General features: G+C 43.3%; 1 protein-coding gene across 1 annotated transcript in view; it reads left to right on the top strand.

Moving 5' to 3' along the window:
* LOC124721730 (zinc finger FYVE domain-containing protein 9) overlaps positions 1 to 18,076 on the top strand; it is a 377,978-nt gene that overhangs the window by 300,836 nt on the left and 59,066 nt on the right. The window contains exon 15 of the mRNA XM_047246829.1: positions 11,107 to 11,225. Within this exon, the coding sequence (XP_047102785.1) occupies positions 11,107 to 11,225 (119 nt within the window). The remainder of the gene's footprint in view (positions 1 to 11,106; positions 11,226 to 18,076) is intronic.

Below are 18,076 nucleotides of genomic sequence, written 5' to 3' on the forward strand. Positions count from 1 at the left end.
ATACTGGTAATTGTAAGTTACGACATTATCGAAGTTGTGTTAATTTACTATTATTACAGTTATCAAATTAAGAGAACGACACGTACCATAGTTGTCAAATTTTTGTTCATACACTGTTGAGTTGTAATTTTGCGGACGTTATGCTAGAGCAGTGTACTTTCATTGATGAATCAAATTATTATTACTCAGAATAATCACCATTAAGTGAAATGGGAACTTAAAATAGGTTTTTTTGGTGGCCACAGGAAATTTGGAATTTTAACCAGAAAAAAAATCCAGCGTATGTACCTGTATATGTAAACTGCTGTCATTTTCATCTGAAGAATCGTAGTCAAATATCTGAAGTAATTTGCAGTTATGTATTACCCCCCCCCCACCCTCCCCACCCTCCCACCCCGTCCTCCGCAGACTATCAAAATGGCCACTTTTATGTGTCACACATTTCGTAATAAAAACCATCAAAAGAAAAATAAAAAAAATTGTGGCTTGAATGAATTGATACGTCAGCATCATCATCAGTGACTTCTTTGATTGTAATTCTGTTACTGTTCATCATCATTTCTTTCACAACAGCGAAAAAATTGTGCAAATCAGACTAATGCAAATTCCTGTTACTTTTTTGAATACATCTTGTTTATCCTTTTCCAAATTTCACAGATAACTTTCAGAAAATAAAGTAGCATGGGAACTTAAGTCTCGAAAATAAGTCCATGGGTAGAACCATCAAACCACAGGATATTGAGTATACCAAGAACAAAAGGAAAATACCCTCCTTTCAGACACACACAACTAAAAAGAGCAGCGTTTACATGCTTGTACAACCATGGTATGCTAAAATGCTCCTGAAAGACAAGGGTAACTGATGGGTGTCAATTTCAGTTTATCAGCTGATTAGCATTTCAGTACAGCTACACAAGGTAGGTAGGAATAATGCCTTCTATAGTTTGGCTATGAGGAAAGATTACGAATTGAATTTCTCTTTCAGAAATCGCATGGAATGTTGGCGGTTGTGAGAAGATCATGTTATGAACTGGGTTAGAAAAGTCTGGAAGCATATGTTGGAATTCGACAGGATCGTGGCCTTTCAAGACTGCAGTTTATTGTTTTGTGGTCTTGGAAATTGTTGCTTGCGTCAGTTGGGGTCCAGTGATTGTCGAGCGAATATAGAATCGATGCTTTCAGGAGGGCTGTATTTAACGCAATCCAGGATATTGGCGACTCCATGTAACTGATGCCAAAGAGGACAAACATATTGTTCACTTGACCATGCAGGATTGTATAGCCACATTCCATTCTCTTGAGTCAGGAAACATACATGTTTGGAGTAAGACAAATATCCGTATAAACAGTGCAGTGATTGCCTGGAGCACCATGGACTGCTAGCACTGCAGACTGTAAAATTTTTATACAAGTTAATTCCTCCATTTTAGAGACATGTCATGCTACAAGAACTAAATTGTATAGGTGAAATAACTCTTGTGGACGCCTCGGTCCCTACTATACTGTAAACACAGAATAAATATTACTTTGTTATTTGATAACCGCCTTGGTATTTTAGTTTTAATCGCCAGTAGAGTAGAGTAGTGTAGTGTAGAGAGAGAGAGAGAGAGAGAGAGAGAGAGAGAGAGAGTGTGTGTGTGTGTGTGTGTGTGTGTGTGTGTGTGTGTGTGTGTGTCGTTTTGGTATTTGTGTAGTTATCATTTTAAACTTTGAATGATCTTTCTTGAAAAATAAGAATAAATGTCATCTTGGGTTGTCGGCTGTTCTGCCGGATATCAGCGTCGTACTTGCACGATATTTCGGTCACGTAGCTCGTGACCTTCATCAGGTGCGACCTGAGACTGCTCCTCGAGTGGACCTGGTCCAGTATTTATGCCTATGGCCTTCCCCCTCCACCAACGGCTGCAGGCGCTTCCTCTGTGGTCCGCGCCCATTCCCTGCGACCTGCTGGAGCATTGCTGCTCCGTTTTCCGTCCGCTGCGGTTCTCGGTGTTCCCTCTGCGGTCCGCGCCCACCAAACCCGCTCCTGGGGGTTTCATCTACGGTCTGGGGTACCAAGCGTTCCCCCTGCAGTCCGCGCCCGCTCACCACGACCTGTTGGAGCATTGCCACTCCGTTTTTCGTCCGCTGCGGCTCTGGATGTTCCCTCTGCGGTCCGCGCACACCAGTCCCACTTCTGGGTGTTCCATCTTCGGTCTGGTGCGCCTGGCAGTTCGTCAGGGGCTCGTTTTCCATCTCCATGTCTCTGGTTCTTCTGTTTGTGTAGTGTTGCAGCTGGCCCCGTTGCTCCTTTAACAATTCCAGAGCCGGATCCCAGGCTCTGCTTAGTGGTACCCTGTGTCACGGTTCATAAGATCGTTAGCCATTTTAATTTCTATCGATTCTCTTATAACACTGTCCCAAAATCTGGGTGTTTGTGCTAGAATCTTGGTATCCTCATACTTCATGGCATGATCTAGTTCTAGACAGTGTTCAGCAATGGCTGACTTAGTCACCTGTCTTAATCTAGTGTGCCTCTGATGTTCTTTGCATCTGATCTCCACAGTTCTTGTCGTCTGGCCAATGTAGGAATTGCCACATTGACAAGGTATATTGTAAATCCCTGGTTTTCGTAACCCCAGGTCGTCTTTGACACTCCCCAGCAGTCCCCCGATCTTGTTGGATGGACAGAAAACACACTTGATATTGTGTTTATGGAGGATCCTACTGATTCTGGCAGAAATAGAGCCAGCATAGGGCAGATATGCCACCTTCTTTGCTTCATCTTGGTCTTCTTCAGGAACCTGTGGTATAGTGGCTGGTTGGAGTGCCCTCTCAATTTGTCTGTCCGTATATCCATTCTTGGAGAAAACTGTTTTGAGACGTTCTATTTCTATAGGTAGATTCTCTTGGTCTGACAGGGCATGTGCTCGGTGGACCAAAGTCTTCAGAACCCCATTCTTCTGTGCAGGGTGGTGACAGCTGCTGGCCTGCAGACATAAATCAGTGTGTGTTGGTTTTCGGTACACACTGTGGCCAATTGATCCATCTGCTTTCCTCTGGACTAGTACATCCAGAAATGACAGCTGGCCATTCTTCTCCAGTTCCATGGTGAACTTGATATTAGGGTGGCATGAGATAAGATGTTCAAGAAACTCATTGAGCCTGTCCATCCCATGTGGCCAGATCACAAAGGTGTCATCCACATACCTAATGAAGCATGTGGGTTTAAATGTGACTGTCTCCAATGCCCTCTCCTTAAAACTCTCCATAAACATGTTGGCAACCACAGGGGACAGTGGGCTGCCCATAGCTACACCTTCAGTTTGCTCGTAATATTGGTTTCTGTACAGGAAATACGTGGATGTCAGTGTATGACTGAACAGGTCCAACAGAGCACCGTCAAATTTCTCTGCAATCAGTTCTAGTGAGTCCTTCAGTGGGACCCTGGTGAACAGCGATACCACATCAAAACTAACCATGATGTCTGAATCTGTGATGTGCAGTTGCTTGAGGCGTTGCAGGAAATCTTCTGAGTTGCGGATGTGGTGAATACATTTCCCCACATATGGGGAAACCTGGCGACGTAAAAACAAATGCAGATCAGTTATTGGAATGCCAATTTCATAAGCAGTTTCCATGTAGCCTGTTTGGCTAGCCTGTCAGCAAGTTCGTTGCCTGTGATTCCAACATGTCCTGAGGTCCACACGAACACCACTGAACGATCGGACCGTTCCAGGGCATAGATGGACTCCTTGATCGTCACTACCAAAGGATGATGAAGGTAGCACTGGTCATCAGCTTGTAGGCTGCTCAGGTAGTCAATACACAAAAGAAATGACTCCCTAGGGCACAAACAGACATGCTCAAGAGCACGAGATATAGCCACCAGCTCTGCAGTGAAAATACTGCAGCCATTGGGCAAGGAATGTTGTTCAATATGTCCTCCATGGACATATGTAAAGCCGACGTGATCATCAACCATCGAACCGTCAGTGTAAAGCACTTCATGGCCTCGGTACAGGTCAAGAATCAAGATGAAGTGTCAGCGGAGAGCCATGGGGTGAACCAAGTCCTTTGGGCCATGTGGAAGTTCCAGAAGAAGTCGCAGTCTAGGTGTACACGATGGAGGTGTCCACGATTGGACCTTGAGTATAGGTGGTAAAGGCAAGGACTCCAGTTCAGATCGAAGGGATCGGATGCAAACTGCACTTGTAAGCCCTGACCTTGGCAGCCGAGGCAGGAGATTAACTGCCGTGAGTGGGAAAAGGAGACAGTAATTCAGATGCTCAGGAGAACTACGAACGTGTGCAGCGTAACTGGCGAGCAGTTGTTCACACCTGACCTGCAAAGGAGGGACTCCAGCCTCCGCAACGACGCTGGTCACCGGACTCATCCTAAAAGCTCCTGTCGCTAGTCGAACACCACAGTGGTGCACTGGGTTGAGTAAACGCAACACTGAGGGTGCCGATGAACCATAAACCACTCTCTCATAGTCAAGGCGGGATTGAACAAGGGCTCTGTATAGCTGCAGCAGCGTAGAGTGATCTGCACCCCAGTTGGTGATGCTCAGGCAGCGGAGGGAGGTGCTGCCAGCACTTCCACATAAGCCGACAAAGGTGAGGAAGCCAAGACAATCGAGTGTCGAAAACCGATCCTAAAAATCGATACGTCTCCACTACAGCGAGGGGTTCGTCAGTAAGGTAAAGTTCTGGTTCCAGATGAATGGTATGATGCTGACAGAAGTGCATAACACATGACTTTGTGGTTGAAAACTGAAAGCCGTGGGCTAGAGCCGATGAATGCGCCTTGTGGATGGCTCCTTGAAGGCATCGCCCAGCAACACCAGTACTGGTGGAGCAGTACTAAATGCAGAAGTCGTCTGCATACAGGGAGGGTGAGACAGACCGCCCTACAGCTACTGCTAGACCGTTAATGGCCACTAAAAACAGAGAAACACTCAACACAGCGCCCTGCGGGACCCCATTCTCCTGGATATGGGGGGAACTATGGGAGGCACTAACTTGGACACGGAAAATACAAAGCAACAGGAAATTCTGGATAAAAATCGGGAGCGGGCCTCGGATACCCCACTCGTATATTGTGCCAAGGATATGATGTCGCCAGGTGGTATCATATGCTTTTTGTAGATCAAGAAAGATGGCAATAAGGTGTTGACGTCTGGAAAAGGCTGTTTGGATGGCAGACTCAAGGGACACAAGATTATCAGTGGTAGGGCGACCCAGGCAGAAGCCGCCCTGGCACAGAGCCAGTAGACCACAGGACTCCAGGACCAAACCCAACTGCCAACACACTATACATTTCAGTGGCTTACAAAGAACATTGGTGAGGCTGACGGGCCAATAGCTATCCACATCAAGCAGATTTTTGCCGGGTTTGAGCACTGGTATGATGGTGCTCTCCCATCAGTGCGATGAAAAGACACCATCGCAGCAGATTTGGTTGAAGATCTCGAGGAGATATCACTTGTAGTCAGACGAGAGATGTTTAATCATCTCACTGTGGATCCGATCGGGCCCAGGAGCTGTGTCGGGGCAATGTACAAGGTCAATGAGGAGCTCCAACTCTGTAAATGGGGCATTATAGGGTTCACTGTGGCGTGTAGTGAATGAGAGGACTTTCCTTTCCATCCGTCGTTTGAAAGAGCGAAAGGCTGGTGGGTAATTCTCCAAAGCAAAGGCGTGAGTATAGTGCTCAGCAATCGTGTTTGCGTCGGTAGATAACACGCCATTTATGTTAACACTGGGAAATCCTGTTGGGATCTGGTACCCAAAAACTCATTTGATCTTTGCCAAGACTTGGGAAGGTGACGTATGGCACCCAATGGTCGACACGTACCTCTCCCAACACTCCTGTATCCGCCTTTTGAAAAGCTGGTGAACGCGGGCACAGAGGCATTTAAAGGCTATGAGGTGCTCAAAGGAAGGGTGCCGCTTATGCTGCTGTAGAGCTCGCCGATGCTCATTAATTGTCTCAACGACTTCCGGCAACCGCCAAGGGACTGTCTTTCACCGGGGCACCCTAAAGAACAAGTGATTTTCCTCCACAGAAATGATCGTTGTAGTTACCTGCTCAACCACTACATCAATGTTACCATGTGGGGGAGAGTCAATGGTGACAGTAGAGGTGAAGGCTTCCCAGTGTACATTGTTTAAAGCCCATTTGGCCAGGCATTCTAGGGCCTGAGACTGGGGAAGTGAGAGGAAGAAGTGGAAGTGGTCACCACCACACAGGTCACCATGTGCTCTCCAGTGGATAGATGGGAGAAGTCCAGGGCTGCAAATTGATAAATCAATGGCCAAGTAACTATCATGAGCCGCATTGAAATGCGTGGCGGCCCCAGTACTTAAGAGGCAGACATCGAGTTGTGACAGTAAATTTTCTACATCTCTGCCTCGGCCAGTAAGAACTGTGCCACCCCACAAGGGGTTATGAGCGTTAAAATCTCCCAAAAGTAGGAAAGGTTTTGGAAGTTTATCAATCAATGCAGCCAATGCATTCAAGGGTACTGCACCAACTGGAGGAATATATACGTTGTAGACAGTTATTTCCTGCGTCGTCCTTATCCTGACAGCCACAGCTTCAAGAGGGGTTTGAAAGGGCACATGTTCACTGCATACTGAGTTCAAGACATAGATGCAAACGCCACCTGACACTCTATTATAGTTGCTACAGTTCCTGCAATATCCCTTATAGCCACAGCGGGCAGGGGTCCGCATTTCTGGGCACCAGGTTTCCTGGAGGGCACTGCAGAAAGCAGGTGTAAAGCTTAACAGCTGCCGTAGCTCAGCCAGATGGTGGAAAAACTGCCGCAATTCCACTGGAGGATGACATTATCATGAGGCTGGGAAGGCATGAAGCACGCAAGGAGGCAGGTTATGCCTCAGGGTCACCTGCTGCCTCCGACTGAGTATTTGTAGCCATTTCTATGGTGGACGAGGTATGTCAGTGAGCTCCAGGTCTGCAGGGGACACTAAGATCTCCAATGCATCCTCAGGTGCAGAATTGATAGAGAGTGGTGGTGTTCGGGCTACCAGAGGGTCCTGTTACTTAGCAGAATTCTTCTTAGTTTGCTTGCTCTCTCGTTTCTCTTTAGGGGCTTGCTGGGAAGATTTCTCCAAAGCAGATTCAGGCACGGAGGAAGACTGTGAAGCTCTTCGTCCAGCAGCTTTTGGCTCCTTGAGCTACTGGCGAGTGTCCACCATGGCATTAGTGGAGACCTTGGGAGAGGGGGCCTCAAGGGACCTCTTCCATACGAGAGGTGCCAGAGGAGGCTGTTGCTTCTCTAGCAGGAGTGAGGGGGGGGGGGGGACCGATGTCCCCTGCGTCTGGGTGGGGCGGGGGGCGGGCTTGCTCCCAAAGTAGGTGCTTTGGGAGCAACGGAGGAAGATTTTCCCCCTACCAGCAAGGGGGCGGATGTATTCTGGTTCGTGGCACAGAGTGAGGAACCGCTGGCACTTGGGACGGCGATGGTGACGTAGCTGCAGCGTATGTCGACGTCAACCGAATGGGGTGTAATCTTTTGAATTTACATTTGCAGCTGTGTAAGTCAACTTGTCCAGGGTTTTGTAGTTCTTAATTTTCCACTCCTTTTGGAGTACCGGGCAGTCTGGCGAGCAGGGGGAGTGGTACTCTCCACAGTTGATGCAAGTGGTAGGTGGTGCACATGGAGTATCTGGGTGCAGTGGACGTCCACAGTCTCGACATGTGGTGCTGGAAGTGTAGTGGGAAGACATGTGCCCGAACTTCCAGCACTCAAAGCACCGCACAGGGGGAGGGGCGTATGGTTTAACATCACAGCGGTAAACCATCACCTTGACCTTTCCAGGCAATGAATCACCCTCAAAGGCCAAGATAAAGGCACCTGTAGCAACCCTGTTGTCTTTGGGTCCCCTGTAAACATGCCGGATGAAATTTACACCCCGCCGTTCTAAATTGGCATGGAGTTTGTCATCAGACTGCAAGAGGAGGTCGTGATGGAAAATAATCCCCCAGACCATGGTGAGGCGACAGGAAGGGCATCTGGCCACCCCTTAAGTTAACCATGCCTAATGTATTCATAACAATACCGACCCTACGCTGATGCAGAACAAAGCCATAAGAAAAAGATGACTTCTCTGACGTTTATCAGTATGTCAAATCCGAACATTTGTGGGTGCTTGACAGTAAAAAGGTTTATGTGCTTACTTCATCAAACACTGTAAATGACTTAAGTTAATATTGTTTCCTTTTGCTCTGACGTTCTGGTCATTGTTTTAGCCACTGAAATTGTGTGTGCTTTTCTAGACATCTGGTATAGACAAAACATTTTCATTGTTCATCCAGAACATTATGACCACCTACCTAATAGTCAGTATGTCCACCTTTGGCACAGATAACAGCAGCGACGCCTCGTGGCATGGAAGCAGTGAGGCCTTGGTATGTTGCTGTAGGGAATTGGCATCACATCTGCACACACAAGTACTTATTTCCGATAAATTTGGGGGAGGGGGTGATGAGATCTGATGCCACATTCAATCACATCCCAGATGTGTTCGATCAGGTACAGATCTGGCGAGTTGGGGGCAGCACATCAATTGGAACTTGCCACTGTGTTCCTGGAACCACTCCATCACACTCCTGGCCTTGTGACACAGTGCATTATCTTTATAAAAATGCCATTGCCATCAGGAAACATGTTGGGGTGTATGTGGTCTGCAACTACTCCTTGGCCATCATGGTGCCTTGCATGAGATCCACTGGAGCCCTGGATGCCCATGTGAATGTTCCCCAGAGCATAATTGAGCTGCTGCCAGATTCTCTCTGTCCCACAATACAGGTGTCACAGAGCTGTTCCCTGGAAGACAACAGATTCGCACACTCCCATTAGAATGATGATGAAGGTATCAGGACTCTTCAGATCATGCAACACACTACCACTGTGTTGATTGTCACGTGCCAATTTCAGTCATAGTTGCTGATGTCATGGTGATAACATTGGCACACACATACCGTATTTACTCGAATCTAAGCCACACTCGAATCTAAGCCGCACCTGAAAAATGAGACTCGAAATCAAGGAAAAAAAAATTTCCCGAATCTAAGCCGCACCTGCAATTTGAGACTCGAAATTCAAGGGAGAGAAAAGTTTTAGGCTGCACCTCCAGATCGAAACAAAGTTGGTCCATTGTAATATGAGACACAATTTAGGTCGAATGAATGGTGATACAGCTACAGTAGTTTGGTTCGAGTTGTAAGCTTACCAGTTAAGCTTTTTCCAGGTAGCCATGCTATGCGTCAGGCGCTCCGTCCGTATTTTTACTGGTACCCTTCCTTTTTCACATGCTTCGTCTATTTTGAATCGATTGCTTATTTTTCTTTGATCTGATAAGTGCTGTTCTCTTTGTTATAGGTGTTTACATCACTCTAAGCTGAAAATGCGTTATTGTACTGTGTCATGCATTGTTTGTTGCATTCTGATAATGTGTGTTTCCGATCTGTTGCCGCTCGCGGCATGACTTTCTTTTGTGCGCGCTACTGCTGCTTATGATTAAAAAAAAAAAAAAAAAAAAAAAAGAAAGGAAAGAGAGAGAGAAATTGTCTCATTAGCAAAACAATGGCAAGAGACTGCTATTTGTTGTTACTTACACTGCTGCTTTCTTTGATAATGATCAACAAGAACCAAATAATAGACTGCGTATGATAGAAGATGTTCTGAACAAGAGTTTAGCTAAAATTATCCGCCGTTTGAAAATCTTCGCAGACGCATCTTTTGTACATTACATTCTGCACAAAAATTAGTCATCTTAGATTTAAAAATCTAGTCAATTGCTGTATCACTATTAGGCATAAGAATAATACGAATACAAACATAACATGACATGTATATTCTTCCGCGTTTGCTGTTGTCTCACACTAGTTTCGTAGTTTATTAGGCAGACAGGATTTAAATGAGATAGCAGCAAACACGAAAGAATACATGGCAAATCTTTATATTTATATTATTCTTATGGTGAAGAGAATACTGCATGTGATTCACAATTCATAAAAGTTCCTATTAGCAACCATCTCTTCTCACACGTAGGAAAAAATTCAGAACGTAGAGTTGGCCATATTGACAATCATCCCAAACAGTCTTGCTAGTCGGATTTTCATAGTACATTGAAATGCTGTTACATTCGAAGATGAACAATACGGAATTTATATTTACTTCGTTGGATAATGTATGAAAATGCAGTGGTCGAAACTCGGGGCGGAGAAAAAAGCTCGTCTTCCACCTTTTTTTAAATTTATTTACTGACTCACGAGGTTTTGGCGCCAGTATTTATCTTTTTGCCTGCAAAGCATGCCTGTGTAGCGCTACATATATTCGACGGCAGAAGTTAGTTGTGGCGGCACCTACCAACATTTTTCAGAACTTCTGCTTACTTTGCACTCGATTCTAAGCCGCAGGCGGTTTTTTGGATTACAAAAACCGGAAAAAAAGTGTGGCTTAGATTCGAGTAAATACGGTAGGTCCCATCATTAGGATCATTTGCTTCACTGTTCACGACCTGTCTCGTTTTACCAGTGTATCCAGCCTACGACATCCGACATCTGTAATGAGGGGTGGCCACCCAACCCCATGACATCTGGATGTGATTTCTCCTTGGTTTTGCCACCTGTTGAAGACACTCACCACAACACTCCTCAAAGACCCAACAAGTCATGCAGTTTCCGAAATGCCCATGCCGAGTCTCCAGGCTATCACAATCTGCCCTTAATCAGTCTCAGATAGATTGCGTGCGTTCCCCATTCTACACACAGACAGCATGCTTACTGATACTACATGCACCATGCATGTGTGTGACTAGAAGTCATTCCTCACCAGGTCATGCTGAAATCACCGGGACAATTTATATCAATAGTAGATCAGTGGTCATAATGTTCTGGCTGATCAGTGTATGTGATTACTACTGTATCTTGAGGCCATTAATGAATAAATACAATGGTGAAAATAGATATCATCTTGTTACGGTATTTATTTCCAATTTCCAATGTGGAAATTTATTTTCTTGATAGCTGTATTCATACCTCTGTAAGAAGCATATTGTGGAAGATAACGCTATTAATTTTAAATGCATACAGTTACAGGAGCTAGTTTTGTGGTATTTAATGGAGCTTTAAAAGCATCCTCAAACTTGACTGCCAAATCCAGTATAGTTGAAGATGGACTCATGGTTCAAATTACTCCTGACTCAATACAGGTAAGCCAAATAGCTACATGCACCACTAATTCATTATTAATGGACATTGACAACGCTTTGTGTGTCCAAAATTGTAATTATTTTGCAGTATAGGTTTTAAGTGCAAGAATTGTGTTTTTCACGTGTTGTCTGTAAGACTACTGAGTTTCACAACCACTTCAAAAGTATGAGAATGAGTTGTACCAAATTATTCTGTAAATCACTTGAAACAAATGCAGGAATGATTCCTTGCAAAGGGAAAGTATGATTTCCTTCTTCCCTTGTACCAGTTTTCTGGTGACTGAAATCTAGGCAAGACGGAACCTAAATGTATATTGATTTGGGGAGAGATTGAAGCATTAGAAAAGTAATGGGGTCGGTAGAAGGCTTGAAATTTTTCAAAACAAAAAAATTAAAGAAAATTTATCGTGATGGTAGCATTTCACCAATATTAGTAACATAGGTATTGGATGTTGAAACTGAATCTTGACTTTCACCTCAAGGTCAGTTTTAGTGTATAATTTGGAACTTACAATTTATTTCCCATGTGAAGTGCCATGCCTCTAGATGCAGCATCAAACAAAAATAAACTGCTTCCAACAAACTCCATTCCAGTGACATTTTTAGTCACCACCACAGTTCACAACATTTTTGCACAGCAAATCTTCCCATATGAAGATCAAAGACCCCCATGAGCAAATAAGGCTGGCCACAGATGCTCACAGGACTGGCCCCATGCCCTATGTCTGTGCTTAGGCAGAGAACTCCTGCTTGCCATGCGGTGCCAACTCCTCGTGGCACGTCAAGCACATAAGATCCTCATTTTCCCCATTCACCAGCATACCATACTATTGCTCATCTGGCTGTGGAACACATTTTCTCAAATCTTCCAGAAGCAATAAGGCCATTTAGGTATCAGCATGAAACATGAGCTGAAATCACTTGTTGTGAGGTATTTACAACATTTAATCCAGGGTTGAAACTGACTACTACCCTGGTTACAGCAGATACCCAAAGTAATTTTAAATTTAGTGTGCTATAGGAGAGGCTGCACTCCTGCATCTGTTTTTAATACAGTATTTTAAATGAGCACCACTGCTATAAGCTGTTTTTATGGATGGATCTAAACAAGGAGACTCTGTTGGGTACTCTGTTGTTTTTCCCTGATCGTTCTCTCAGAATCAGCTTATCTCAAGAATTCGTTGTGTTCAATGCATAATTTTATGCCGTCTTGAGGGTGGTGGAGCAGAAGAGATGTGTTGCGACTGCTAAATTTGTGTATGTTATGACTCTCTGGAGCACTTTTATCACACAAATAATATAGTCCAAAATATGCAGGATGCCCTTCTCCACCGACAAAGGCTGAAAGGAGTTTTTCTCTGCCGAGTACCAGGGTACGTGGGTATTAAGGGAAAAAAAATGGCTGAGGTAACTGCCAAGGGGGCATTTCATGATAAACAGATTGTTCAGTGTGCCATCCCTCTGCATGCTGTCACCTTGCTATTGAGGTACAGAGTCATGTGTCGATGGCAAGAAGAGTAGCTGGAAGTAACAAATGAAAAGCTTCGCGTAGTAATGTCAGCAGATCAACCATGTTTTACCTCCTTTCAGCCACACAGACAGAATGAGGTTCTTCTCATTTGTCTTGGCATAAGACCGAGCCCTATGGCATGTGGTTTCATGCTACATGAGAGGATTCTCCAGTGTGTGGTTGTTGTGGTGTACCGATCATAGTGCACCACATTTTAGTAGACACCGTTTTATATTCAGATGAGGGAGCAGCAGATTATTTACAAACAGATTTTCCCTCTATTTTAACTGACACTCAGATGAATGTGGTACATTTTCAAGGTTTTGTGAACTGTCTGATTTTCTCCCTGAAATTTTAGAGCAAAGTTTTCAATGTATTGTCAGGGTGGCTGACTCATCCATGTTTTCTGTACATGTTCAGCGAGTCAAATATGCCTGTGTAATTATTTTAGTTTTCCCCTTGTATTACTTGTGTTTCAACTGACAGTTTTAGAACATCTGGCTAGATTTAGACTACCTTAAAGGATGTGGGATTGTGTGATTGCGCAGGTGACAGTGAATTAGATTGGAAGAGAGTGAGTGCAATTTTATGTAAGATTTACTTTTACATTTTTCACAACATTTTAGACTTTTTAAACACATTTGTTTCTACTAAGGTTGCTGATAATCTCGCCTTTGAGAACCCATCAAGCAAGCATGTGTTACGCTACCTCCATTGTATGTTAGAGTTGGAAGATTGCTTCATTATTGTGGGAAAAGGAATTTTTAGTTATGAAGCTAGCTACCTTTTGAGTAATGTGAAGGGATAAATACCTCAGGTAAGTTGAAGGAAACACTGAAATACACAGGGTTGCATATTCAAACAAAGCTAAACAACTCTTCGGCTACAATCTCTATAAGACTGTGTTCTCAGTTCTGGGGTCTTGTCTCAACTCTAGGAGGATGATGAATTCTTTTAATGCTTATGTAGCAAAGAGCCATAATTTTTATATATACCTGGAATTGCAGATCTCAGCCAGGTAGATAATTTGAAGGGATACAAGTCCCATTATAAGTTAATCGAAAAGCGTATTTTCATGCTATTAGGAAATAGGGGCAATGTGAAATGTCTTCTGGTATGCTGAAAGCACCTTTTGTGTCCAAATATAGAGCCCAGGCAGCTGTTTTCACACTAGAGCAAAGCTGATAATGACCCGTGTCTCCCCCCCCCCCCCCATCCCCCACCCCTGCCCCCCTTGCACGAAAAAAAGAAAGAAAGAAACAGAGAGAGAGAAGAAAAAGTTGCTCTCTCTCTCTCTCTCTCTCTCTCGCTCTCACACACACACACACACACACACACACACACACACACACACACACACACAATAAATCAATGTACTCTGTGAAGTCAGTAAACAAATAAACATAATGTCATTGACTCATATATTTTCTTTTTCAACATAACACTGAAAGGCAATAAAATAAAACTGAAACAAGGAACATATGGTATTTCAAAAGTAATCCTTCAGAAACCTATAAAAACTGGCAGAAAATAACATCAAAATTAACCATACAATAAAATGATATTTTCTGTCAAAGAAAACTAAAGTCGTCCCTGACAGGCCATGAAGGCCCAATGGTACTGAGCGATCGCCATGTCATCCTCAGCTCGTAGGCGTCACTGGGTGCGGATACGGAGGGGTATGTGGTCAGCACACCACTCTCCCAGCCTTATGTCAGTTTCCGAGACCTGAGTCGCTACTTTTCAATCAAGTAGCCCCTCAGTTTGCCTCACAAGGACTGAGTGCACCCCGCTTGCCAACAGCGCTCGGCAGATCAAATGGTCACCCATCCAAGTGCTAGCCCAGTCCGACAGTGCTTAACTTCGATGATCTGACGGGAACTGGTCTTACCACTGCAGCAAGGCCGTTGGCATTTTCTGTCCATACTCTTAGGAAAAACATACAATTCCTGTTGGAACTTTCGTAATGTGTATGAAAACGAAGGGAAACAAGAGAATATGAATTAGGAAGACACAAAAACACAAAATACGCTGCTGTAACATGAGTAAATGTGGTAGCAGCAGGTTAAGTTCAAATGTTAGCAGTGGACATTACACGTCTACCACCATTGTCACCATCAAAACATTCCCACCAAATATCCTTGATACTGAAGTTCTGTTCTGTTGACGGTCTTTGTGAATGATGCCATTTGACGTGCAGTGTGAAATGTTCTGACGTTCTGTTCCATGGTGTCCAGTGTGAATAGACATATAGGCTTGATTATAATATTTGCACCATCAGCAAAAAGAACTATTTCAGCTTTTGGATACACTATAGCAGATCATTTATGTGAAGGCCTATATCCTTCTCCAAGGTTGGGGATATGCAGCAGCAGCAAATTGACCCAAGTTGCAACAGGAAAATCAAACACTGTTGAAACCAACCCAACTGTACAGGAATTTGCTTCACATTTGGTTTTGGGTGTTGACAGTTATTCAGATGAAGGGAAACCTAAGATATGCAAAAAATAATTCATAAGTACTGTAAACTATAGGCGTACTACATGTACATAATAGGTTCCTGATGAAAATTATGTGCAGAAAGGCTCCCTGTGTCATTTAAGAACTAATAATGATATCTGTACTGTTATATTATGTAGTACAGTGGTTTAAACCAATGAGTGATTGTAAACAAGTTGCTTAATATGAGAAACAAAGAAAATATGTATAGTAAATACATTTTCTTAAAATTCCTGTATGTAACATTTATGTTGTCTTGAAATATTATCCAAAGTGGCCTTACTATATTGACACTGTAGGGCTGAAAGCAAAGGGAAACTATCATGGTTATATATCCCAACACTGTGTAGCTCTGCTGTATGGCTTAATGATGAGGGCATCCTCTTAAGTCATTCTATGAGACAGTGTGTGGGATATTAGATCCCCTGCTTGGATAGCTTGGGTAGAAGATTTAAAAAGAGGTATGGATAAGTTTAAGTTAGATATAGTGGGAATTAATTCATGTATTGGTGAAAATAACAGGACTCCTGGTCAGGTGAATACAGGGTTATAAATACAAAATCAAATGGAGTAATGGAATGTGGGTAAACTACTATGAACAGCGTAATGAATACATTATTGAACAAACGTACAAACAAAGAGGACACACACTGCAGTAGTACAAGTTTATATGCCTACTTGTTCCACAGATGGAGAGATCGGAAGAATGTATGAGGACGTAAAGGAAATTACTTAGGTCACTAAGGACGACGAATATTTATGATGGGGGACTGAAATTTGATAGTGGGAAAAGGACAAAGAAGGAAAAATAGTAGGAGCTCGTGGATTTCGGGAGAGGAATGTAAGGGGAACCCACTTGGTAGAATTTTGTACTGAGCACAGTTTAATCATTGCTGACACGTGGTTTCAAATCGTGAAAGAAGTTTGTATACATGGAAGAGACCACGTGACACTGAAAGGTTTCAGATACATTATATTATGATAAGACAGAGATTTTGAAAACAGATTTTAAACTATTAAGCATTTTCAAGGGCAGGTTTGGACTCTTGGCTCTGACTGGTTATGAAATCTACATCTACATCCAAACTGTGCAAGCCACTATAGGGGCATGGTGGAGAATACCATGTACCATTATTAGTCATTTCCTTGCCTGTTCTACTCACAAATAGAGCAAGGGAAGCATGACTGTCCACACTAGTCCTAATTTCTCAAACCTTATCTTCGTTATCCATATGCGAAATGTATGTTGGCGGCAGTAGAATTGTTTTGCAGTTAGCCTCAAATACTGGTTCTCTAAATTTCCACAATAGTGCCTCATGAAAATAGTGTCACCTTCCTTCTGGGATTCCCTTTTGAGTTTACGAAGTACACAACTTGCATGTGGATCAAACCTGCCAGTAACAAATCTAGCATTATGCCTGTGAATTGCTTCTATTTCTTCCTTGAATCTGACCTGGTGGGGATCCCAAACAGTGAAACAGTACTCAAGATGTACTAGTATTCTAATGTTGTCTCCTTTGTAGGTGAGCTACACTTTCCCAAAATTCTCCCAATGAAATGAAGTCTAGAATTTGCCTTCCTACTACGAACCTGATGTGCTCACTCCATTTAGTATCACATTACTTAGATATTGACTTGATTGTGTCAAATAGCACCCTCCTATTGTTGTATTTGAGCGCTACAGGATTGTCTTTCCTATTCATGAGCATTAACTTAAATTTTTCTACATTTAGAGCAAGCTCTTATTCATCACACCAACTAGAAATTTTGTCTATGTCACCTTGTATCCTCCCTCAGACACTCAACTATGACACCTTCTTGTACACCACAGCATCATCGGCAAACAGCTGTAAATTGCTACCCGCCCTATCCATCAGATCATTTGTGTATGTAGAGAACACAAGCAGTTCTGTCACACTTCCTTGGGGCACTGCTGATACCCTTGTCTCCAATGAACACTTACCATTGAGGACAATGTACCAGGTTCTATTACTTAAAAAGTCTTAGAGACACTCTGATATCTGAGAATCTAATCCGTATGCTACCGTATACTACTTTGGTAGTAATCTGAAGTGGGACAGCGTGTCAGATGCTTTCAGTAATCTAGGAGTATGGAATCTGCCTGTTGCCCTCTATCCATGGTTTCTAGGATATCATTTGAGGAAAGGGCAAGCTGAGTTTCACGCGAGTGATGCTTCTAAATCCATGCTGATTTGTGGACAGAAGCTCTTCGTTCTCAAGGAAATTTATTATACTCAAACTCAGGATGTTTTAAAGAATTCCCCAGTAAACCGATGTTATGGATATTAGTGTGTAATTATGCGGGACCATTCTTTTACCTCTCTTACACAGAAGAGTCACCTGCACTTTTTTCCAATCACTTGAGACTTTGTACTGGGTGGGAGATTTGCAATAAATACAGCTTAAACTGAAGAAATTGCAGAAAGGTAAGAAATTAAGGAGATGAGACTTGGATAAATTGAAAGAACCAGAGGTGGTTGGGGATTTCAAAGTTAGCGTTATCCAATGATTGACTGAAAAGGGGGGAAAGAACACAATAGAAGACGAGTGAGTAGCATTGAGAAGTGAAATAATGAAGGCAGCAGAGAAACCTATAGACAGGAAAACAATACCTAGAAATGTAAAAATGCAGCAAGTGAAACAGGGAAAAGGGAAAACAGACATTTAAAAATGAGACTGATGGAAAGTACAGAATTGCTGAGTAGGATTGACTAGAGGATAAACAGAAGGCTGCAGAAATGCCTGTGACTATGTGAAGAATAGATGCTGCTTCTGGGTAAATTGAAGATACTTTTGGAGAATAGAAAATCAGCTTTATGAA

The sequence above is a fragment of the Schistocerca piceifrons genome, chromosome X (assembly GCF_021461385.2).
Source record: "Schistocerca piceifrons isolate TAMUIC-IGC-003096 chromosome X, iqSchPice1.1, whole genome shotgun sequence".
Taxonomy (NCBI): Eukaryota; Metazoa; Arthropoda; class Insecta; order Orthoptera; family Acrididae; genus Schistocerca; species Schistocerca piceifrons.